Here is a 24,293-nt window from a genome sequence, read left to right on the forward strand (position 1 = left end):
CTGTAGTTGCAGGGAAGGTGGAAGAGGGGAAATGATGCTTTGTGCTGCAGCAGGAGGGTGGAAGAGGAGGGAGAAGCAGGTTAGTCCCTCCCCCAAAGCTCCAATACAAAGGAATGGGAGAGGCCTGGGGAAGGGGGTTGGCAAGGCAGACACAGGAGCAACAGCATCACGCAGGGAAGGGAGGGAAGAAATGGCTTGGATCACTCCAAATGGAAGTTCCCTCCCACCCCAAGCACCTAGACAAGGAGCTGGGCTGGCCTGGGCCAAAGCGCAGGGCCCCTGGGTGGGAGGGTCAGACATCTTTGTGGCCCTGCCTACAGCAGGGGTGGGGGTGGCACTGGAGTCACTAGGAGAGAGCATTCCACTCCAGACCTGAAGTGGAGAGCTGGCATTTTCCCAGTGCTGCCAAGACCCCTGAGCCCTTCACCTGCTGGGTCAGAAGGGACTGTGTTGCCCCAGAGATAGGGCCATGAGGCTGTCCTGCTGTAGCTGTTCAGGGGCATCAGCACCTGCTTCCTCCTTGCCTGGAGGGACTGATTGCAGGAGCTCCTGTGGCCTCCTAGCTGAAGCCAGGGACCCCTGAGACCATGGGTTGGTTTAGATCCTCGATCCATGAAGTCCAGGCTCCTGTCACAGTGGCAGGAGGTCCAGCCAGGGTGCCTATCCACCCCGTTGCTTTCCCACTTGCAGCCTCCAGCCCGGAGGGGCCAGGAAGCTCTGCTTGCCCTCCATGGCCAGGCTCAATATACAAGAGTAACCCTTTATTCTGAGCTATTATGCAATTGTCTCTATATACACTACTCAAAAAAACATAAATCAGGGCAAAAGCCTTTTTTTTAAAATAAAATTAAAATATTTTATAGTAGGTGTTTGATTTTTAGTATGCTAGTTTTTATCTATAATTTGTTAATATGATATATTTTGGAAAATCTTATGTGTGTGGACCTCCAATTGGTTCAGCACCATTCTTGGGGAGGTCCAATGCCCCTAAAATCCCCGCCAATTGGTTGAAGGCAATAGGACAGATTGTTAGAGGGGTCACAAGCCCTTACTACCTGAGAGGTCATGCTTATGCCTTCTAGCCTAGGGGGCAGGCCATGGACCATGAAGGCAGGCCTTCCAGAGGAGCAGTTTTTCCTAGTCAAGGGGTGGACCTTCTGATGTCAGGGACCTTGTGATGGAGGCAGGTAATTTTGAGACCAACATAATGGCCAACAGGGCAGCCAACTTGGTGGCAAAGGGGGTGGGGTTTGGAGTTGGGTGGGCTGGTCTTTTATGTCATGGATGGTGTGACGATGGGACTTCTGGTTCCAAGATTACAAACTCTCCTCCCAAAAGGAGTACTTCAGGGCAAGGAGACTTCTGGTCCCAAGATGGCAGCCAGGAAGTGGGACACCTGTCAAAGGGTGGGACTTAACAATTTGACAGGAAGTATACCCTTATGGCCCTTGACAGCTGACCAAAATTCATTAAGTGGTCCTGAACTTAAAATAATTATCCCCCGCCCCCGAGATAGCATCTCACCTAGCAAATCGAAGGGCTCAGAATCCCTGGGGTTATTCACATGTGTAAAGTTCAGCATGTGCCTACATTTTTTTGTAAGCACTAATGTAGTTTTGTAGCTTTACGAGTGCTACTGGATAACGGCTAACAATTGCTCCTGAGAATGCAGGTGAACTACTTAGGCGAAGGGGAATATGGAGGTTATCTGCTCCATCTTACTTAGCAAATAAGCTGTCTTGCAAAATGCCACTTTGTAAATGAGGCTAAAAATATTTACAAAATAATTTCTATGGAGAATGTTTTCATCTCCTGAAATCTTTGTGCCTATGTGGTTTGCGTTAGTCAATGCATAAAAACAGCAGCACTTATTCATCAAGTGTGCAAAAGCAGCAGTTAAAGGTATGCTAAATATACACAAGGTCATATTTAAAGACATTAGAACATAGGAATCATTCTGTGGGCTCTCTAGAATGGACTAGTACTAGCTATACCAGGGCCAGTACTAGGCGTCCTGAGAAAAGTGGAGAATATCCTGTAGTAGGCTTGCTAAAAAGAATTTTTCCAACTATTTGAGTTCTAATAAAAGATTTACCCAAAGAACCTTGTCTGCCTATGTCTTTAGACCAACACAGCTACAACCTCCACCCCTGTAGTAGGCAAGCACGTGTTCTCCTTTGTTAGGCCATGAGATCAGGGAAGGGAATGCTTTTCAGGGAAGGACAAAGTGGCTGGATGGATTTTAATGCTTGTGCTATGAGGTACCCATCAGCTTATGGGGCCACAATCCTAGAGATTTACCATAAACCTGGCTGTGGATAAGGTGCTCTGCCCCATGCCATAGCTCTTAGTCATCCTTAAACATTGAAGCCTTAATTGAGGAAAATGCTAACACTGGTGTGCAGTCATGGTCGCCTTCACTGAGTAGTATTTTACTGAATAGCACGTGTGCAAGGTTTTCAGCTACACCAACATTGTAATAAAAGCTTTTGCCATTTGATTTTGAGAACAGTTTAAAATAATTAGCTCTGGAAAAAAAAAAAATTTCTCCACAGCTACATGCTTCTCTGGCAGTATCTCTTTACTCCTGCTTGTGTTAGACTTAGTCAAAACAATCAATGCAGGCATGCCGTTAAATAACAGGAATTACTGAAGTGGCCAAGCACGTTCAGCTCTCCTGGGACCCGTCCAGCATACTCGGCCGTAAGCTTGAAAGAAAACAGCCAGCTGGTGACATAACAAAAAGTTCTTGTTAGGCTCCAAGACTGCAGGGTTTGCAGGGTGGCTTTTCAAGGGATCCCCTGTTTTAATCCCCTATGCAAAAATGCATCCTGTCTCAATTCATCTCTAGCTCACTAGCATCTAACAGACTCTGACTTCTCTAAACATCAAACTGTTTCTGGAAGATAAGTGTTGAAAAACCTTCCTGTGTTTAGGGAAATTTGCTTTTTTCCATACAAGAACTAATCACATGTCCACAGCTGGAATGCATGCCCGCAGACTGGAATGCATTCCAGAGTTTTATGCTTAGAGACTGTGTCGTAAACTGGCTAGCCGGGAATGGCATATCTGTATCCATCCGATATAAGTAAGTTATATCGCTTTGTGTTCACCCTGCATTACAGCTGGACAGTGTCTCTATGCTCCCAGAATTTAGTGTAACTAATGAACTCTCAAAAGGTAAACAGGGGCTCTGCTATATTCTCACATTATAAACTGAATGCTAAAGTATAATTTTGTCCTTGAAACTATATAAATATGGGTGCAATTCATCCTGGGTTTCATTACTGCATAAGAAGGTGAATTGTAGCCTAGTTTGGCTTTGGGGCCTTAAAGAGCCTTGTTTGGTCATCAGTCATGTGAGGTTGAGATGAGCAGGGTTGCTTCAGAACACAATTCCAAGAAGAGGACTTGGGAGGCAAGTGATCTTGCCTGTTTGGGTGGTTGTATAATGTTTTTCTGGAGTTTATTAATTTTTTAAGTGAACTTGCAGAATGTGGCTTCAGACTCTGCTGCTTTATGGTGGTCTGGATGAATGAGCCTTGGTTAAACAATGAAACCCAGACAGGGTTATTCTATCTCTCCCTGGATCTTTTCTATACTACCTAACTCCTCCCCCCACCCCCCAATTGATGTACTTTAATATTGGTACTATTTTCACTTGTCTTTCTTGTTTGCAGACAGCTTCCCCAATTATTACAGTGCTAGTTAAATATCAATTATATAATTTGGCTCTGGCTATTCTAGCATTTTAGATGGAAGTCTAAAATTATCGGATAATAGCCATTAACAGTATCATACCCCTTACCTGTATCAGAAAGGGTTAATTCAAGTGATACAACGTGAGGTTTCCCCAGCTGTTGGCTCACTCCAGCAATAAAGCTTGAAGATCAAGTGAACCTCAATAAAACTTGAGGATAGAATGAATCCAAACCTCAGCAAGTGCAGGACAAAATACAAGGCCGTTTCTTTAGCTTAGTTTTCTTTCTTCAGCTTAGTTTTGTAAACCAAAGCTGGAAAAGGCCTCCCTGTACAAGAGAAACAGAAAGTCCTTATACTATTTTAATTAGTAGGATGCTTGTGCTCTGTTGAGAAAATCTGGTTAAATATTTAGGTGATAATGCATGCTGTTGTTCGGTATGATTGCAAGCTTTTTAGCATCCTTTGAGAAATTTGATACAGAGACCAGAAGAATCCTTAAAAATTAGGAATAAATCATCATTTAGAAAATTTAGAAGACCAAGGAAAGCTAGGAGTGCCAGCTAAGAGTTAGCATTTTCTTATCTTTATTAGTAGTAACCAAGTATCACAGCCAAAAGATTGCCTAGCCTTGCTCTTAATGAGACCACTAAATCTAAACATTTTATGAAAGACCGCTTTCTCACCACTTGTACTATGTGGATTGGTTCTTTAAACCACTTCATTGTTTTTTTAAATAGATGAGAATTAAACATTGGAATAAAACATAGATCAGCTCAGAGTTGATGAGTTGCAGATTCCTTTCCCTCTGTGGAGTTTTGGAAGGAAGAAGGAGGGTGGATCAAGAGGGGGCGCAGTGACATGGACTCCTCTTGCCACACACACACACTTCAATCAACAGTGCCGAGGGAGTATCAGCCAGAGACTTTTTTTCAGTTCCTGGACTGAGTAAAAATCCCCCTGCCCCTTCCCCTCCATGCTTATCAGCACACCATTCCCCCTCTCTCCCCTCCTCTGCCCACTGCTGCCTCTGTCCCCAGCAGTAGGAGTTGGGGGGAGGCTCCAGAGCCATTCCAGCCCCCTCCAGCTGGGCTCTATGGGCAACCAGGCTCAGCTAGGAACAGCAGCAGCAATGGGCAGGTTTCTCCTCCTGCCTGGTCCTTCGTGTTCCCTGCCAGGCTGGGAGTAGGGCCAGGGAAAGAAACCCACCTGTTGCCACTGCCAGTGCTGTCTGGCTGAACCTGGCTCCATGTGCAGCCCTGCTGGAGTGGGACAGAAGCAGCTCTGGAGCCTCACCCCTGGGTCAACTGGGGACAGCAGCAGGCTGGGGTGGGGGACTGGGTGGGGAGGGGACATACCACTGAACATGGAGGGAAAGGGACGGAGACGGGATGATTCTTATCTGACTGAGGGACCCAGCTGCTGCTCCTGTGACATGGTCTGCCTGCACTGGGGAGAGTAAGGAGTAGGGGGGTGCAGCCACCCCTGCAACACTGGTCACTGCTCCTGCACCCTTTACATAATGCTGTTGGAGTAAACCACCTTCCAGCAGTAGGATTCCTTGACAGTTCTGGCAGCCCTATGTGCGTTTCATTGATTAGGATTTTCTTCCTCTCTTTTTGTACAAAGAGCCCTGGGCCCTGAGCGCCCAAACAGCAAGGAGGAAAGAGCTACAAAGCACTGCAGAGGGAGGCAACCCTAGGAAATCTATGGGAGGCCTCAGCCCACAAGTATCCGAATGTTTTACCTGTCAAGTATTGCAAGAGGGTGGAGATTTCTTTTTCGTGTCATGCGTCTTGGAGGAAATATGTATTTGTTTCTTCATTTAAAATAGGTTATATCTTGGGAGGGGAATGAGAAAATTTGTACATCAATCTGTCTCTTAAAGTCCCCTAATAATAAAAAAGACTGCTTAAAATGACTGGGAAATTTATTATCATAGGAATTTATTCTCAGAGTAAATTCCCTAAATCATTTGAATTAACAGGTGCATTTGCTGGGCAATGGCAAATGCAGCTCTGTCAATGATGAGAGCCAGCAAGCTGTTTAAACATAATGGATTTCAAAAGTCCATTATAAATAGATCTGTTTTATTACTGTCATCCAGCTAAGAGAAAGTGCCTTTGTAATTTCTCTAGAGATGTCATACTTTATAGTATAATTGAGTGTAACTATGCTGCTTGTCCCCTGAGACTGATATTATTTGTAAGTCTACAGCTGTGTTACATCCAGCCTCATGATAGAGGGAGGATAAACCAGAAAATAATTTTTACTCTGTGGACCTTTGCTTCAGGTTGTCCCAGATTGATCTTTGCTAGCAGGGAGCAGACAGATTTGCTTCCCTGTGGTGTTTTGTTCTTTGTAGCTGTTTCACTTTAGAGTTACAAGACTTCTCTGCTGTACTGTTAGAGAGATAATGTGATGTATCTTGACCCTGGGACTCAACAAAGGAACACACTGAATTTCTCGATCCCAGTTGCATTAGACTGAGCGCATTGCTGCTTTTGCTAAAGAGGACTATCAGGCGTCACTGATTAAACCATTGTGGCACCTATGAGCCTTGTTCCATTTGTAAAGTGGATTTTAAAGACAGTAGGGATTCCACTACAGCGTGTGTTTCCACGAGTACCTTGTCCTGTATTGTTATGTGGAGAGAGAGCAGATTGCAGTGGAGAGCAAAAATGATTGAAAAAATGGGATCAATTTATGTGGCAAAAATGGCCATTTAATTGGATTTCATAGCATGGTTGGGCTTTTCCACTGATAAAATGTCACTGGGGTGCATTACAGTATTGTTCCACCATATGTGCACCAGTACAGGATTATGGGAAGCACAGTCCTTAAACATGTGCACGGCTGCTTGTGGAAAAGGCACCCGAAATACTGCCTCAATAAAATACCCAGCAAAACTCATCATGTTTGAATCTTTTTCACAGCATGCAGAGAAGAGATCCCTAGGCACATCTAATCAGAGGTTCTATTTCTATCATGCATTTTATTAACCCCATGTTTTATTGCTCAGCCTATACATTGATGTAGAATCAATTTTATTTTTTCATATCTGGGAATGCTGCTAAAATCGTAGCTGTTTTCCGTGACACTTATAGGCACCTTCGTTACCAAATAAAACGTTAAAAAGCTTTCTATTTGCAGCATTCGTGGGATAATGCATAAGCAATTTCAGATCTGGTGCCTCTGCATCTGGCAACTGCTACAATAAAACACCAAGTTACTCTGTATTTTATTAACTATCTTTTCTCTTCAGTTTGCTTAATAGTGAGTTAGATTTACATTTTGTTAAGATTGCTGTGCATTACTTTTAATAGCAGACACGTCAAACTTCCCTGTGCCAGTAGTGTAGCATGATAAAGTAACCCTATGTGATACTGATGAAGATTTCGTTCACACTTGCTGGTTTCATGCCCTGTCTTTTTTTCCAGATGGATACCCTATTGTAAAATGATTTCCTGCTTTAGGCTCTGCTTTGTGTAGCTCTGTGCTATGCCATCTTTCTATGAACTGGATAAACTGCCTATTAAATTTAATTACAGCCTGAATGACTGCACATCTTGATCTTATTTTTCCCCCAATGTACTGTATTTCACCAAGGTCTTTGAGGATGAAATAAAATAAATCTGAGGGATGCATACTCAGTAACTGAAAGAAATGTTTCAAAGGGCATTACGATGACTGTTAACCCATTACTTTTGGGCCATCTTGAAGGCAATCCTTTAGTTTTAGGGTTATATAGACGTTTCCTCTTGTCTTCTCTCCTGTCATTAAAAAAAAAATAAAGCTGATTTTAAGAACTCCTCAGGATAGAGTTATAAATAGAAACACCACTCCATCATTTCTACCTCTCTGAAAGGAGAACAAAAGGCAGAGTTGATGATTAAAGCTACACATTTATGTTATAGGCTTCAGTCTCTCCTCCACCACAGAGGGGAGGATTGTGGGACAGATTGGCATCAGGGGAGTCGGCTGTGGCCTGTGGGGCTTGTCCCAGGGCAAGTGAGGGATATGTGAGGGTGACAGAAGGGCACTCCCACCAGTGGAGGGTCCTATGTAGCAGAGCAGTTAAGTAGATAAGGTAAGAGTGCCCACCATAACTTCCCCTTCATCCCCTGCCTCTCCATTGCTCCAAACATCCCTACTACAAATCTTCTTTCATCTTACAGTAGAGGTTGAAAGGCAGTCATACTCAATCTTTCTGGTATGTGGGCTGAATGACTGGGGCACAGCCGGTCTGTGGCTACATCTAGTGTGCGGGGCCAGCTCTGACTGTTCCCAGAGCTGCGGCAAGTAACGCTGCCACCAGTCCCCAATGCCAAATTTCTGGCTCTACAGGGAACCCCACAGGCCAGATCACTTGGCTCCATGAGCAATGGAAGAAACGACTACCTTTATGAGGTTTTTGTAATTGTTCCCTAGCTGCTTGAAGATCATTTTGCACCAGATATTCAGAACAAAGTGGTCTTAGCCAGCTGGAGAGTCCAGTCCTATATCAGGTAGGAGACTGAACGGTTGAGGGAATTAATAATGGAATACAGGCCATTTCAACTATAACTGATGTAACATGAGCCCAGGGGGAATAACCACAGGCAGTTGTTTTGTGATGGTGCTGGCAATCTCCAACCATTTTCTAAGAAAGAGGTGCCTATCACTGATGGCAAAAGTGGAGTGGGAGTGTTGTCAGAGAGACAAAAAAATCCTGGTGGCTTCACAATAGTGAACTAACTTTGTCCAGATAAGAAACTATCTGAGCAAGTTGAAGGCCTTGTTGGAAGGCATTTTGCATCAGTTATTTTCCCTCTGTCTGCTAGGGGCAGGACTTTAGTTTCTCAATGGTGTCAGCCTTGGCACCTTTCATAAGTGACAGCTTTTTACATTTTGAAGAGTCATGTTTGTCTTGTACTGGGATAGGTTTCTCACCATGGCAGAGAATATGAATCAGCTGAAGGGGACAGTGCAGGATGAGGAACTTCTGTGGGGTATATAGAAAGTAACTTGGAAGAAATTTGAGACATTTAAAAGATTGCTGAATAAAATAAAAAGCAGTTGAGAACAGTGTTATGTGGCCACAGGGTAAATGAATAGCTTGTTAGATCAGTTGGTTATCTTTAAAGTCTTATTCATTTTTATGCATTTTTGAGTCTTCTTAAAATACATGATCCAGCACCTTCTGCATCTGATCCAGATGCAATGCCCTATGGATAGAAAAGTCCTCCTTTCCAGAACAGAGTGCCTTAGTAGATAACGCTCACTTCCAGATCCTGGAAATTGGCCAGTTCTCAGATGACGTCCACGTTAGATTTAACTCACGTTTTTAAGGGTAAAGCAACACTCTTCTCTATTTAAAATCATGAAATCACATGTCCACACTGAAGGGATAAATGTCCTACTATATATGACCTGCAAAGAGAGAGATTAGTCTGAATCCTGTGTTTGTGGCTGTAGAAGTACACAATCAGTGAAGGGATATTTCCTTTTAGAGTATTTCCTAACAAATTCTGAACTTCATACTCTTGAATGAAGATATGGCTTCAAACATTGCATAGTGCTTCCCACAGTGAGGGAGAGTTGTAGTGTTATGTAAAGAAATGCTTTTCTCTAATTCATGAGGGACTTTCTCTTGAGAAAATGAAAACCTTTGCAGAGAGACAGAAAAGATAAATTAAGTAGAACTAATTTGCTAAGACCCTAAGTATGTGAAACTATGTTCCAAATATTTGGCTGCTTTTTCCAGATGAGGAACCAATATTCATGTTCCACTGTTCATTTTATTTTTTGGGGTGCAACTGCAGATTGTCTCTCTCTCAATGCACTTATTATACAATGGCAGGGAAGAATGATAGCATTGGCATTTGGAAATGTTTAAGTTCATTTGTATTCTGTATACAGATGGCCTCTGTAATCATAAGTAACATAGAACTATCCAAGGAATTTTTAACAGACTAATCCAAATTTAAAAACAGCAGCATCCCAACAGCAAACGTTGCAGAAAATGCCTGGAATGTTAATAGAAAGTACTTCAAGCAAGAATAGTGTTTGTGGTGTTGTGTTTAACTTTACTCAAGAGATGACTATTGATTAATGATGCCCTCCCATCTCTCCAGAACTCTAGCGCAGAACATCGGGTTCGACTGGACCTTGGGCTTTGGGACAAATTCAGCGAACTGGCTACAAAGTGCATTATTAAAATAGTGGAATTTGCAAAACGACTGCCTGGCTTTACAAGCTTGACCATTGCAGACCAAATAACTCTCCTTAAAGCAGCCTGCCTGGACATTTTGGTACGTATCTTTCCTTTACAATGTGCTGTTGCTTTCAGAGATGTATTTTATGCTGCACTAAGTCAGATTCTCTGCCCAGTTGTCCTGCTACAAGTGAACCTGGTGGAATAGTCTGGCAGAACTGAGAGTAGACTTTTAACCCACCCCGTGAGGGAATGCAGTAATGTGAGAGAAGCAAAAGGAAATGAAAGCCTGCCTCTTTCAGAGTACGGGCTCTGTTCTGGGTTCTGTTGATTTGGGTGTGGCTGCATGAGGGGCAGAACTTCAGCTAGCGTATCCATGGGATAGTGAGAATGATTGATTTCTTTCCTCATATCACTGTTTTGCATGTGGGATCTGATTTTCAAAACTACAGCTGCAGCTCTGTGTTAGAAGACAATTCAGTTCTCTGAGAGCGGCCCATAACTCTCAAGCCCCAGATGTAATGAAGAGGGCAAAATGATAAAACTTCAGACCTAGATTTTCCCATGTTGCGTTGATGGAGTCAGCTGAACCGAGAGGTGGAGGTTAAGTATTGAGGCCCCCTTCCCTTTTGGTAGGGGTACAGTTCACAGTGGTGAAATACTATTGAATTAACATACTGCAAATTTTTAGCAAAAATGCTGAGCTTAGTTGAAGTATGGAATCGGAGGGAGCGGGTTCTACGGCAGAGAATGGGGTAGGAGAACTTCAGAGTATTATTCCTGATGAACACAGTGAACTCTGGTAGTTTGGGCAAGTTGCTTCATCTCCCCACGTTTTGATTTTTGCCACCTGGGGATAAAAACACTGACCCATTTTTCATCCAGAGAGTGCCATAACAGTTACTTGTTTGGAAACTGCTACATGATCCTCAGTGCAAAGGGGCCTTTGAAATGTCAGTGACCTGCTTGTTATTAAACACAGTTACAGTAAAACTGAATGCAAAGCACAAAGTGTGTTTGGAAAAAAACCCAACCCCCTTCCCTGGTTTCCCGCTGTGTTCCTTCTGGAAACCTGGAGTGAACACAGCTCCGTCCTCAGCCAGAGAAGCCCCCTGTTGGATGGCTACTGGATGTATTTGGCTTGGCATCAGCCAGCAGTTTATTCTAGAGAATTTGCAGTTACAGTAATTAATCACAGGAATCTCTGCACATGCACCACTTCAAACAAAATCATACTGAGAATATTAACTGCACTGACCTTTTCTTCTTGTTTTGTCAAAAGCTGTTTTGAAAGATCTCTTATGGGTGACATTGATATATAGGAGAAACAGAGACAGAGGGGGAGAGAGATTATTCTCTGGCCCATAAAAAAGGAAAAGTGGAGGTTGCCCTGTAGTTCCCAAGATTCACCTCTCATTGTCCCCTTGCTTACAGGCTTTCATTCATACTGGAGTGCCTCATTATTATTGTGTGTGGTCTTTCCACAAGACAGCGCCATTTATTACCAATTGCATGCCTGTCGTTGTTAACACTGTTATGATAAGACAGAGTTAAGTTCCTCTTACACCAGGAGGCATACAGTAATTTATAAAGTATGACATTGTCTCAAGCATATTCTGCCAGAGACAGGGGAAGAGAAGTGATTTACAGTTGTGAGCTCCAGGTAACAAACAGTTAATAGATTGCCACAAAAGAAGGTACAGAGAGAGTTTCTGTATCTTAACTATACACCCCACAACCAGAGCTTTTCAGAAACTTCTCATTTTCTAGGAATCCTCAGTAGCCGTCGGACAAACTTGTTTTGTAATTCTGAGTGGGTGAGATAAAAATGTAACCCTTCCTCTCCACTGAGGAGCAGGGGCTTGTACCTCTATGTCATATGGGTTCCTAATGGCTTGGCTAGTTGCACATGTTCTGTACGTTAACAGCCTACCAAACTTTAAAGAAAGTCTTAGGGTCTAAAAGTCTTAGAATCCCACCTAAATAAGGAATTCTAGCCCTTATTTTATCTTATGCTTTCATATGACCCCTGCCTTGAATCAGATGGCTGGGTAAAATATTCCTGGCTAGATAGTACAAAGTTGTACGTGTTTTAACTTGGAAATAGTGAAATAAATTACTTTTAACTATGTAAGTACATAGAAAGAGCCAGCACTTGAAGCAGTGATGTACCACACAAGGAAGCTTTCCATTCACGAGCTTCAGGACCTATGGAGCCTTCAGGCCATGCTTGGAAAGGTTATCTTGAAGCATGTCCCTTGGAGCAGTCTGCTCACCTCTCCTTCCCTCTCTTCTTCACTAAAAGGGAAACTGAGCATGGAGAAGCTAGCAGCCCCAGCTGTTTCATGTAACTTTTTTTTTCTGTTTATGTAACTATTTTTGCACTATTTCAAAAGAAGGGATAACTTTTGTTACCAGCCACAGTGTGTACTACATGCAGGCTGTATCTACACGAGCAGTAGACTGCACAGTTGTTACTGCACACTATGACTGCACAGTAACTGTGCAGTAGTGTCCCCGCACGATTTTTTTCTGACACTACTACACAGTAGCTCGTTACTAGTACACAGTTGCATTGTGTCACAGTTTGTGCCCAACACTACTGCACAGTAGCGTCCTGTGTAGATGCGGCCTCAGTGTCTGTGAAATGCCCAACATATTAAACCTGCATACATGTGGAAGTAAAACAGAAATGTGTTGATAATCTATGGTTGTTTTCCTCCTATTTGTAAGGGTTCATTTCAGATGCCTTATTTTTTTTTTTGCACTTGTACACAGAATGAATTTTATTAGTAGAAGTTTAGGATTGTGAATCCAAAAAGATGACAAAGCCAGTAGGGAAATACAAATCGCCGGAGTGAGAGACTAACATTAGAGGGATGGGGGTGAGGAGGCGAATGCAACTAGGTTACAGAAAATACAATGTTAGCCAACTAAGCCTGGGGGTGGGAGGGGTGGGGGGAGGAAGAGGAGGGAAGGGGCTCGCAACGCTGAGAGAGAAAGAAAATAGATACACACAATCCCATACAATGGTCCTCTGTGGTGGAGGAAGTAGGTCAAAGAAAGTGTCTCAGTCCATATAGAGTCTCATCGCAGGGATCCTCTTCGGGTAGAGCAGGGTGGTCCGTTGCTGAAGAATCCTCTCAAAGTGAAGTCCATCTGGTGCAGAGCGGGGTTCAGGCAGTCCCCTCTGGGTCCAGTCTGGCGGTGATCCATCTGGTATGGTCGAGTACTGGCGGTGACCCGTGATGTGCTCCACATAGATGTCACGGGACCAGCAGATGGTGTTGGACACCATGAGGCAGCACATCAGCTTGGCATAGCGGCAGGAGACACAGCAGGCATGCAGGATGCTCTTGTTGCTGGGGTCCCAGGCTCCGAGCATTCCCATGATCAGCGCGTCAACCGTCATTTCGTAGCCGCGGCCCCGCAGGATGTCGGCCAGCGGGGTGTACTTCACCCGCTTGTGAGCCCAGGCATTGGTGAAGGCTTGGCACCGGTTCTCAAAGGGGATGGTCACATCCACAATCATGACCTTCTTGGCCTTTTCATTGGTGATCATGATGTCGGGTCGCATCTGCCTCTCGCAGCCCGGGATGGTGTGGTTCACGGAGATCTCCCCCGCTGCAGCTGGGATGGCCCTCACCAGGTCCCAGGACAGCGTTGTGGCGGAGCTGCCAGGCTCTGGTGGCCTGCAGCTGCACTGCACATGGGGGAGGGTCTCTACCACGTAGCCACATCGTCGGCACCTCTTGTCCCAGTGGCCGAAGCAGACAGCCCCGGTCAGAGGCAGGCAGTTGAGGCAGGCACAGTGGAGGAAGCACCAGTCCATGAAGCGTGTGAAGCTCCCACTGGGCATGAAGTGGTTGCTGGAGTCCCACTTCGAGGTGACGTTGAAGACCTTGCCCTGGTTGGGTTTGGCCCTCAGGTCGCTGGCATACTTGTTTCAGGAACTGCTCCAGGAAGGTCCTTGTGCGGGGCACCATGGTGACGTGGTCGGCATGCGGGGCTGGTTGCAGGGAGACTTCCAGCTCCCGGCACTCCTCAGTCCAGGTGCAGCCGATGTGCTTCCCGAGGCGGCGTGTGGCACTGCGGGCTCGGCTCCACACTACTGTGGGCCGCATCCCCTTTCAAAACAACCTGCACTAAGCTCTCTGGTTCTTCCTTTCTTCCAAGTAGCAGAGTATAATGGGACCAGTCCTGCCCAAATGGTGTGGAGAGGAAAGCAGAGAGACAGAGCCTGCTTTGTGGAATATGGAGTCGAGCGGGATCGGCTCGGCTCCACTACTGTATACACACAACCTGTGCAAATGCCCAGACTATGCATATGCCACACCACATGATCCGTAATAATAGGCATATTGTGCTTGCTGTACACTTGTGCGTATACACTGCATCTATACAAGCTCCTCTGCAGCATTCGGCAGGCAGACAGCCTACTGCGTGTGCTATATGCACATCACATGCAAATATATGTGCTGTATGCTTTTGAGCACGTTTGCTACCTGTGCATTGCACCACATTGCTCCCATACACACTGCTCATTCACTCCAGGCACTGTCACCCCTATTTATTTTGTTGTTTCCTTTTCATATTAAAAATGGCTGTAGTTATTGTGGAGGGAGGAAGGAGGAGGAGCTGCGTTGCTCGTCTGAGGGAGCAGTGTAGAGCATGCAGAGGGCAACCCAAGGGCATGCCTGATGTGTCAGTTCCTTTCTCTGCCTCTACTTTTGTTCCTGCTCTGGAAATGCAGCAAACGGTGTCTGCTGTTACTTGTCTAATACAGACATGGAGTGGGATCATATTTTTTCACAGCTGGCATTTACCTTCGTTTTAGTAAGGAAAACTCGAGCTTTGAAAGAGAACTAACCTAGTCACCAAACAAGCAAAGGCTGCTTAAACCCAGGCTGTTTTGCATGAACCATTTCAGGTTCCAGAAATCTGCTGACAAAACTCTGCTCCACAGAAACGTGTGCTGCTAGGTGTACTCCCAGATTTCTGCTGGAAGCATCCCCACTCAGGGAGTGATCAGCTGGTTTTTGCTCCTCTCTGCACTGGCAGCTGGACTGACTCAGGATCATCCCCTTTCAAAACAACCTGCCCTAAGCTCTCTGGTTCTTCCTTTCTTCCAAGTAGCAGGGTGTGATGGGACCAGTCTTGCCCAAACGGTGCGGAGAGGAAAGCAGAGAGACAGAGCCTGCTTTGTGGCACTTATTGAGTGACCAACCAGACGGAGATGATTAGAAGGGATGGGCTGTGCTGTCCTGCTGCTGTCTTCCTTTGTATGGGTTGGGGCTCTCAGGCAGCCTAGCCTGGGACCTCCTTCCTTTCCAGTCTCCTGCCACTACCCCACTTTTCCCATGTTTGGGTATGGCAGAGAAAAGGGATTCCCCACTCCATTGTGGATGCTACTTCTGTCTTGAGTGGACCAAAAAGGACAGGAACTCCAGCATTGCTCTGATTTTCTTCTTTGCTGCATCCATTCAAGGTCCTCCTACCTTCCACTTCTTGAGCACCACCTTACAGCCTGGTTGTAGCCCTAGCAGAGAGGGTCCAAATACTTTTAGATGAAAATAGTCTTAGTAGATTGCCTTAAGTCCAGCTCTGCTGGGATCCTTCAGAGTCTGTGTGTGTTGTATCTGTAATTTACCTACCACATGCCAGGTGGACTACGGTGAGGAACTTCATAAACTTTGTTAGGTAGGATGAGGAATTATTATTTACTGCAGTCTCTCTTTTCCAAACACTAGGCTTTACAAGTGTTAAAGGCACCAGTTCTCATTGAGGTTGATGTAAATAGTGCCAAACCAAAACCAATAATTTTAAGCATAAAATGTTACTAAAATAAATCTTCGTAGAAGTGACTGGGCCTGATTTTTATCATTTCTATCCAAATGGTTCAGCTGCTCATCCATAAACAAACAGGGTCACGCACACACAAATCCAGGCAAATTGATTTAATTTTGGCAGAGTTTGTGGTGGGAAGTTTGGTTGGTTAGTCGGTTCTTTTGCTCACAAATTTAACAGTGGTGAGACTGCAGTTATTCCGTAGTTCTATTGTTGTCCATGGGTGTGACGCAATGCCAACTCCATTTTCATTTCTATGGTACAAGGAGTAAGAATTTCTCAGCGCTGATTCCCAAAATCATCATTCTTCTTTTTGGGGGTTGTCAGACCCCATGCAGTAACCGTAGAAAGGCATTTGCATGTGCAAAATAATAAATTCAAACCAGCAGTTGGGTGAACATGCATTTTTAGGAAAAGCACCTGCTGTGGCTTCTGTTTTCAGGAAACCTGCACACCTACCAAACTAGTTGAACAGTGGGAACTGTTTCTGAAAGTTGAGGCTGCCTTTAAACCTCTGTTTGAAAGTGGAAACAATTTTACTGCAGCTATATATTGTAAATGGAGCTTTCTGGATGTTTTTTCCTTTTGTGTAACACATGTTTTCTGCTATCTGTAATTGTCTCATGAGGCTTCCAGATATTTGAAGATAAAAAATATTCTTTAAAACAAAGGGTGCTTTAATCATGGATAAAACCCTTATTTTTGCCTGCTGGTGGCATTTTACTGCAGTGTGACAGCTAAAATACTTGGCTGTCTTCCAAAATCTAAACAATATTAAAGATGTGAAGAGGATGTTTTCTAGACAGTGGTTCAGCTCAAAATAAGAAATCTGTATCTTTCTCCATTTAAAAGGACTGACATTCCCCATATGTTCTGCAGTAAACATGAAGTTGATATGGACTTCACTGGGGCACTGGGAGTTAGCCTGAAAAAGAGCTTAGCAATGATTAATTAATGTGCAATGTGTTTTACATGTCTGTGTGAAGGACACAAGCAGCATACTGTTAAAAAAATATTTGAAATGGCCTGTCTCCTAGCTCAGTAGCAAGCTATTGTGGGATTACATAGGGGAGTTTGGAAGACATGGAAGAACTGGTTGCTCCATCAGATTCCAGCGTATTGCAGAAGAGAGAAAGCCAAGCATCAGAGGTCCTAGAGCAGGCTGATGGCATTGGGCTTCCTACAAAATACAGTGGCAACCCCTGCTTTCTTTGTAAGCACCAAGGAAGAGGGAGGGACAGCTCTGGGGAAACCGCTGGATGCTATTTCTGCAGGTCATTTTATAATCTTTTTTAAAATGTCACTTCAAGATGATTTAAGAAAACGGATCCTTTAATGTTGCCAGGTTCCTTGCAGCCCATGGTATAAGTTTGGCAAAGCTTGTTTTGTTCCTGTATTTTATCTATAGACAATATAATGTTGTAGTCTGTTAATGTCTGCTCCTAACTCTGAAATACAGCATGGAGTAAGTTCACAGTTAAGAATATCTTAATGCTGATAGATTAGCAGATGCATAAGGGGGGGGTGGCCTATGGCCAGAAGAGTGCTTGGAGTGGCATGAATGAATCAGACTTATTTCTGTTCTTCCACATAGTTGTATTTACTTTCCCTCTCTTGGTCGTGAAATAAAAGGGAATGTTAATATTACGTTTTAATGCAAAGAAAAATTTCTCTGACCCATTTAAGTCTTTGTACTTGGACATACTAACCCCATGTGTGGGATGAGACCATTATTAACCTGGAATATAGAGGGAAGGGCCTTATGTGGAAAGACAGTGGCATAGGTCTTTTAGTAGGTGGTTTAAAAACAGAAGACAATTTCTCTGTCCTCTGTTTTAAATGTCATTTCCTCCTGAGTCTCCTCCTCACTCATTTGGAACCCTGTTGCCAGGCTGGGATGAAAGTAAAAGTACCAACTGCAGATTGGTCAGCTGCCAAGTATGTGAGCGCCTCTGAGTAAGGGCTGCTGTAGCTGTAGAAATAATTAAGACTCTCTCTATGCTGGGTTATATTTGTGTAAATCGTTTCTGTTGAGGCTTTAAAACAAAGCAAGCTGGCTGTAAACAGAGTCAAGCCCAAATAAGGTAGCATTATGAAGACAAAGTATATGGCTGATCTTAGCCAACTAAACAACTGCTTTTGTCTGATTTCGTTTCGGTTTTGAAGGGGGTGGGATTGTGAAATTGTCGAAAATATGTTTCAGGACATGTCACCTGAATAATGATGGGCAGCTCCACTTTTACACTGAACCCTACAACTTTGGAATGACTTCAGGCACTAAGCGGGTGCCTGATTACATCATGAGAGAAAAATGAAAGGTAGCAATGGGTCCAGATCCTTGCCCCTCTAACCCCAATAGCAAAAATCCTAGTGATGTGAAAGGGGAGCAGGCACAGGTTTGAATTTTTGAATGCATCTGTAGTCAAGCATCATCACATAATGAATTTTAAACTAATAGAATACAAAAGAAGCATTTAAATGAATTACACAACTGCCCTAACCCAGGTTGTTTTGTGATGATGGCCCACTGGAGAGGACAGTACTTGTTAGATGTGAAAACTGCTTTTATACTTCACCAGAACTGGCATTTCTGCACTGCATGCCCCCTCGCCAGCCACCAGGCCCAACAGTCTCTCAGGAACAGCAGCAATCTACGGCAACTAGTCAGGACTGTGACAGTGGATGAAGGCCTCTTCAGCATATATTGGTGTATTTGGTTGTGATGGAAGTAAAAGTGTTTATTCTAAAAATAGCAATTGGGCTCTTGCCTTTGTTGTTTTACTTACCCCACCAACCCCATGGCAACCTTCAACGTACCGGATCTGCTGGTTCCTGAATAGCCAACTGTGTGCAGGTAGTAAAGGTAGCCCCACTGCTCTCAAGTCTGCCTGTTCCCCGCAGTTCCATGAGGGTCTGTTACCTTTTGTCCTCTTCCCTCTTTGCCTCCCCAGCTTCCTCCTAAATCTCCAACTTAGATGCCCATATGAGGCAGGCCAAGAGGAGATGTTTTTTCTTATTCTGCATATTTTATAGAGATTTTTGAGGAGTAGCACTATTCTTCACAATGGACCCAAAAAGTCAATAAAAGGCAAAAAACAAAGGTTGGGTGTGGCTTTGCTGGTAGTAGGTCCATGATAGTCTGGCAAGGGCCAAAGCAACAGTGTAAGGGCACTTACATAGGCTGGTATCAGCCACTAATTAAAAGATACAATTGAGACATACACAAATGCTGCATTTCTTAAATAGGACCTAGCCAGAGGGAAAATGGGGAATTTTGATCGTGTATCTGTATATTTTGTCATATGAAAGTTAGTGATAATGCAAAACACTTAATCTTATGAAATAAGTATTTTGGAGCAAAGGACGCATACTATAGCTTCATCAGCAGTTTGCTATGTCACAAAAGTTATTAGACTCTTCTTGACAAACCTTTTATAGACTCAATACTTCAAATGTTGTTCTTTTTCCTCCACAGATCCTTAGAATTTGCACGAGATACACCCCAGAGCAGGACACGATGACATTTTCTGATGGCCTTACCCTAAACCGAACTCAGATGCACAATGCTGGATTTGGTCCACTAACTGACCTTGTGTTCACATTTGCCAATCAGCTCCTGCCTTTGGAAATGGATGACACAGAAACAGGCCTACTTAGTGCCATCTGCTTAATCTGTGGAGGTATTGTACAGCATGAATTTTGACATGTTTTAAAAGAATAAATATTAAGATATCTACTTAATGTTCCTACATTGCTTTGCTTCCCCCTGCTGTATTATAGAGGAATTATTAAAGCAGTTTTTATTTTGGGCTTGTTTAAATTGGACTGTTTTATAGTCCTTCCTCAAGATAACTGCCTCTCAAATCAGTCAGAAGACTGGGTTTTGCCAGATAAAAGGACAGAAAGACCTATCCCGCTGAGTTTTTTGGTTTTGGTAACAGTTGTGTATGGTGGGATGGGTCCAGTAGAGGTTAACCATTTTTTTGTGCACTGGCTTCTTTAAACCCACTTTTTTATTCAGTTGTTGTCTGTGAATAAAATACACACACGTATAGACATTCACACAGAGAGCACGAGAAATATCCTTTTACAAAAACTCTAATCATTAATGAGTAATTTTATTCTGAAATATGTACAGTACTAAAGACAGTATCATTTCTTGGGTGTGGCTTTGACAAGTGGAAAGGGACACTGAAAATTTAAGATCTAGAGAATTTCAAATAGTTTTTGGATTCAATGCCTGCCCTCAAATCCCACTGCCAAATTTTACTGTTTTCTTATATTAACTTTTTTTAATCCTATCCTTTTCCCTTTTGCTTTACAAACTCTGACAGAGGCCAGAGAAACTGACTGACTAAATAAAATCTATTAAATGAAATATATTTACTAAGTGCCTCAACCGTAGAGAACAAACACACTAACTAGCATTCTTCCTCTGTCTCTTTCAGTTATAATACTTGTAAGTGTTACCTGTAGCAATAGATGGTAAAAGTTTCTGAGACTGAAGTGCAATTGTATAGCATGAATTTGGACAGAATATTTTTAGGTGTAACATGTAGCAACAGACAGTAAAAATTGTTGAGACTGGAGGAATTATTCATCTGAGGTGTTAGTGGCACATCTATAATATTCTATGGATGACACCTGCTGTAGTTCAGGCTAATGCTGCCACCTTCTGATATGTGGAAGAATTTGCTTTTGGACCACGTGAAGAAAACCAAATAGGGCTTTTTTTAACTTAGCTGAGTAATCTTTATTATTATCCAAATTTAATTTTGAAATCCTAATTTAGCATAACACTTGTCCTTTAGGAGGAAAGGGGCAGAAAGCAAGGATGTAGTCGTTTGTTTTGTTCTGCATTGCCCAGTTTGCAATCTTTCCAAGTAACTGGGCACATCTAGATGAGATGCTTACTAAGCACATCACAGCACAAACTGTGCTAATAGCCTACTGCGCAGTGTTATTAGGCTAATGCCCAGTAAGCGTCACTAAATAACTGTGTGCAGGCCCTAATGCATAATAACTCTAGGTACTGAGCATTAGTTAGTACTTTAAGTGAGTCCTAAGTTAATGCGTGGTATCTAATGAGCATGTAGATGTACCCACTGAGCAGCTGGGTAAACACTGAGAAACACATCACTTAGAGAATGTATGAAGGAGCATAACAGGTGAGGTGCCAGGAGTTGCCGTCATGCCCCTAGTGGTCACCTCAACCCTGCCTGCCTCTTGTCATTGCCTCCCAAAATGCCATCCTTATTTCTTACCTGCCACGTCTTGTTGTAAAACCTGATGAAGGCAGGCTGCCCAGAGGCTGGTGAGCCTAAGATGCTATCTCTTCTGGTCTCCGTGCCAGTTCCTTTTGTCCTGCTGTCCATAAGGGCTAAATTTGTGGCCTCCTTCCACCCCTAAAGCCACACCCATGCTTCGTACCTCTGTATACCATTCCATCCCTTGCAGAGGCCTCAGTCCTCCTGGCTTTAGCCTCCGTTTCTTCTGGCTGCTGGCCTCCACCCCTGGCCTACCAATTCAGGCCCAGCTCTTGTGGCCTCAGCCTTGCCTGTTCTCTGGGCCCCTGGCCCATGTCGTTCCTTGCCCTGGGCCAGGCCTTAGCCCTCAGGGTCTATAACCCTGGGCCAGGCTGCTTGCCACTGAAGCCCTTTGCCCTCTGGTCTATAACTCTAGCTAGGCTGGCTAATGTCATGTGCCCTACCAGGCATCCCTCCATAGCCTTTAGACCTCCCCGCCCTGCACCCTCCCCATAGCCACAACTTAGTCTTCCCGTCTAAAGCTTAATTCACAACATAAACAAAAGTTCCTGCTTCACAACAAATGAATTTACCTAGCTCCCAGTCATTACCTCACTACTGGGCTGTCAGCTTCCCTTAGTTCTCTCTGGGCAACTCCAGGGAACAGCTGAAGTGCCTGCTAGTTTTGGGGTTGGCAACATTTTTGGGCTAAGTGCCAAAAAATCCAGCAACGTAGACTTTGAGGAGGTTTGCATGCCAGTGGTGGACAGTAGGGGAGCTGTGAGGGGCCCAATCCTTGTCTTGGCAGCACAACCCCAGCCCCTTCCCCACCGTCTACCCAAAGGTGCATGTGCAGTCACTGACAGCAACAAATGGGGTTGGAACTACGGCCCTGGGTGCAGCCATTTGCAGGCTCACGGCTGCCTGCTGTGAGCAGCCATAAGCCTGCAAGCCACTGCACTGGAGTCTGGAGCCCCAGCCCCACCTGCGGCAGGCAGCAGCTGCAGGCATACCTCCAGAAGCATGGCAGGGGAGGGGCCAGGGCATGGAGCACAGGGCATGGGGAGAGGAGCCTGGCCCCTTTCCGCTGCAGACTGGGCACTGGCCACGTGTGCAGTTTGCACAGGGACAGCACAAACACCTTTCCTGGCCCCATGTAAAGGCCTGAGCGCTGCCCTGTCTTGTCCCCAAAAGACACATATCGAGACAGTGGGGGCCAGAGCCCTCTTGGATGAGTCAACAGCACACACACAGCTCCCCATCCTTTGCATCTGCGCCTGGCAGGGCAGGGATTGGGACATACCCCACCTTGTGCCCCCCCCCCCCAAACTCCTGCCCTACATGGGGATTCTAGGCTTTGTGGGTGTGCAGCCCCTGGCAGTGGAGCACAACCATGGCCCCTTCCATGCAGTAGTCCCCAAGGTACTCGTGGGAATGAACTAGGGCAGGACTCCAGACCCCAGTGCAGCTGCTTCCAGGCTTGTGGCTGCAGGCCAACATCTGGCCCAGGCTCTGGTCTACTGGTGCCTGCTACAGAGCCCAGGCTGCTTACAGAAGGGCTTGCAGTGTCTCTGCTGCAAGCAGCCCAGGCTCCATGCCTGACGGCAGTTGCCCAGAGCCTGGGCCAGATATGGTGTGCTGAGCAAAATGGCTGTGCACGCCATGCTTTGGTACACGTGTCCAGGTTGCCAACCCCTGTGCTAGTTCATTCGCAAGCATCTCCCTCAGGAGCTCCTCACCCTTTAGCATGCAGGGCCAGACTGCCTGCTGTGGCTCAGGCCCTGGGTTTATATGCCTGGAAGCCACACCCCCTTTTGATCACCTGCCTTCTCCAGCTGTGCACAGGGTTTTCCCTGTCAGTCAAGGGCCAGCCTATGCTCATGCAGCTGTAGCCCCACAACCAGCTGAGCCTGCTGTAGCTTCTTAAAGGGGCAAGAGCCTTCTGGCTCCCTGCCACAGCTCCCTCCCCTCCCCTTCCCTTCCGGACCCATTACGTAGAGGAATGAAGAAAAACAGGGAGGTTCACAGAATTAAGTCACAGCTTTGTTTTTGAGAACACAGAGAAACTTGTTTGACTGGCAGTTTGAGAAAAATGCTACACTTACATCAATGGAAAATTTTTATTTACCTCTGCAGACCGCCAGGACCTTGAAGAACCAGCAAAAGTGGATAAACTACAAGAACCGTTGCTGGAAGCATTGAAAATTTACATCCGAAAGAGACGACCCAACAAGCCTCACATGTTTCCAAAGATCCTAATGAAAATCACAGATCTTCGCAGTATCAGTGCAAAAGGTAAGCCATGTCCCTGATACACTGTCAGGTTCATAGGAAAGAGGAAATATCTGGTTTGTAGGCTTTGATTATGTCATGTTTAAGAACAACAAACAAACACTTTGCTTTTCTTTGTTGGGAAATCTTGGTTTAATCCTCTGGATGTTTTATGGCACTCTTATACATAAGCACTTACATTCTTCACATTCTTCATTTAATATCGTCACACCATTGATACTGAAATCTGGTTTTGTTCCTAGATGGGTTAGAAATGAAACTGACTATCAGTAATTTAAAGAGCAGAAAAACCCCCAACTAGTTTTCTTTAATCATTTTTTTCTAGTAAAATATGGCCTAATTGTATGCAGTACTACAGATCACTTTCAAGTAGAAATATCTAGTTTTTGGTGCTGTATTAAAAAACACATGCAAAATTCCCAACATCCTGGATCTAAACACTCCTGAAATTTTAGTCAATATAATTCAAACTAACCTGTTTTTTTACATCTTTGCAAAACACATCTTGACAGTGTCTGAGCTAAGCTTTTAATGGGTTGAGCATGCTGATTTAATATATTTTCAAGCAGAAATGAAACAGATACTCTTCTTGCCAGTGCTTAATGGTAGCTGAACTCTTCTTCCATCCATGCCTTTAGTGCTAAGGAGAGGGTGGGCTTCTATAGCATTTGGTGCACGTAGGTAGCAGGAGGATCTACCAGCCAGTTCTAAATGTGTATTGTACAATCAGCAGCACACTCCTGCATCCTGAAACATCTTGCTCTGTATAATAGCTCTAGGGGTGAACACGCTGCTTTGGTTTTCACATGGCACCTCTTAAATACATCAGGCTTCGAATGTGTAGACCTGAAATTGATACTCCTGTTTGATGTAGCTTTATAAGCAGTTTGATATAGGTGTAACTGCTCTGCCTTTAATTCACTGCACCAGTTATGCAGCAGTATGAAAATAGGTGTACACTCTAAGTTCACAAAGATAAAATGATTTCAGCGAGCTAACCCACTGTACCACTG

At 44.4% G+C, this 24,293-nt stretch overlaps 1 protein-coding gene across 2 annotated transcripts in view; it reads left to right on the forward strand.

Moving 5' to 3' along the window:
- RARB (retinoic acid receptor beta) overlaps nt 1-24,293 on the forward strand; it is a 387,901-nt gene that overhangs the window by 353,201 nt on the left and 10,407 nt on the right. For both annotated transcript variants that reach the window (XM_019508768.1, XM_019508769.1), the window contains 3 exons: nt 9,816-9,992; nt 19,218-19,422; nt 23,125-23,283. In XM_019508768.1, the coding sequence (XP_019364313.1) occupies nt 9,816-9,992; nt 19,218-19,422; nt 23,125-23,283 (541 nt within the window). The remainder of the gene's footprint in view (nt 1-9,815; nt 9,993-19,217; nt 19,423-23,124; nt 23,284-24,293) is intronic.

Source organism: Gavialis gangeticus, unplaced genomic scaffold (genome assembly GCF_001723915.1).
Source record: "Gavialis gangeticus isolate Ggan-Ray unplaced genomic scaffold, GavGan_comp1, whole genome shotgun sequence".
Lineage (NCBI taxonomy): Eukaryota > Metazoa > Chordata > Crocodylia > Gavialidae > Gavialis > Gavialis gangeticus.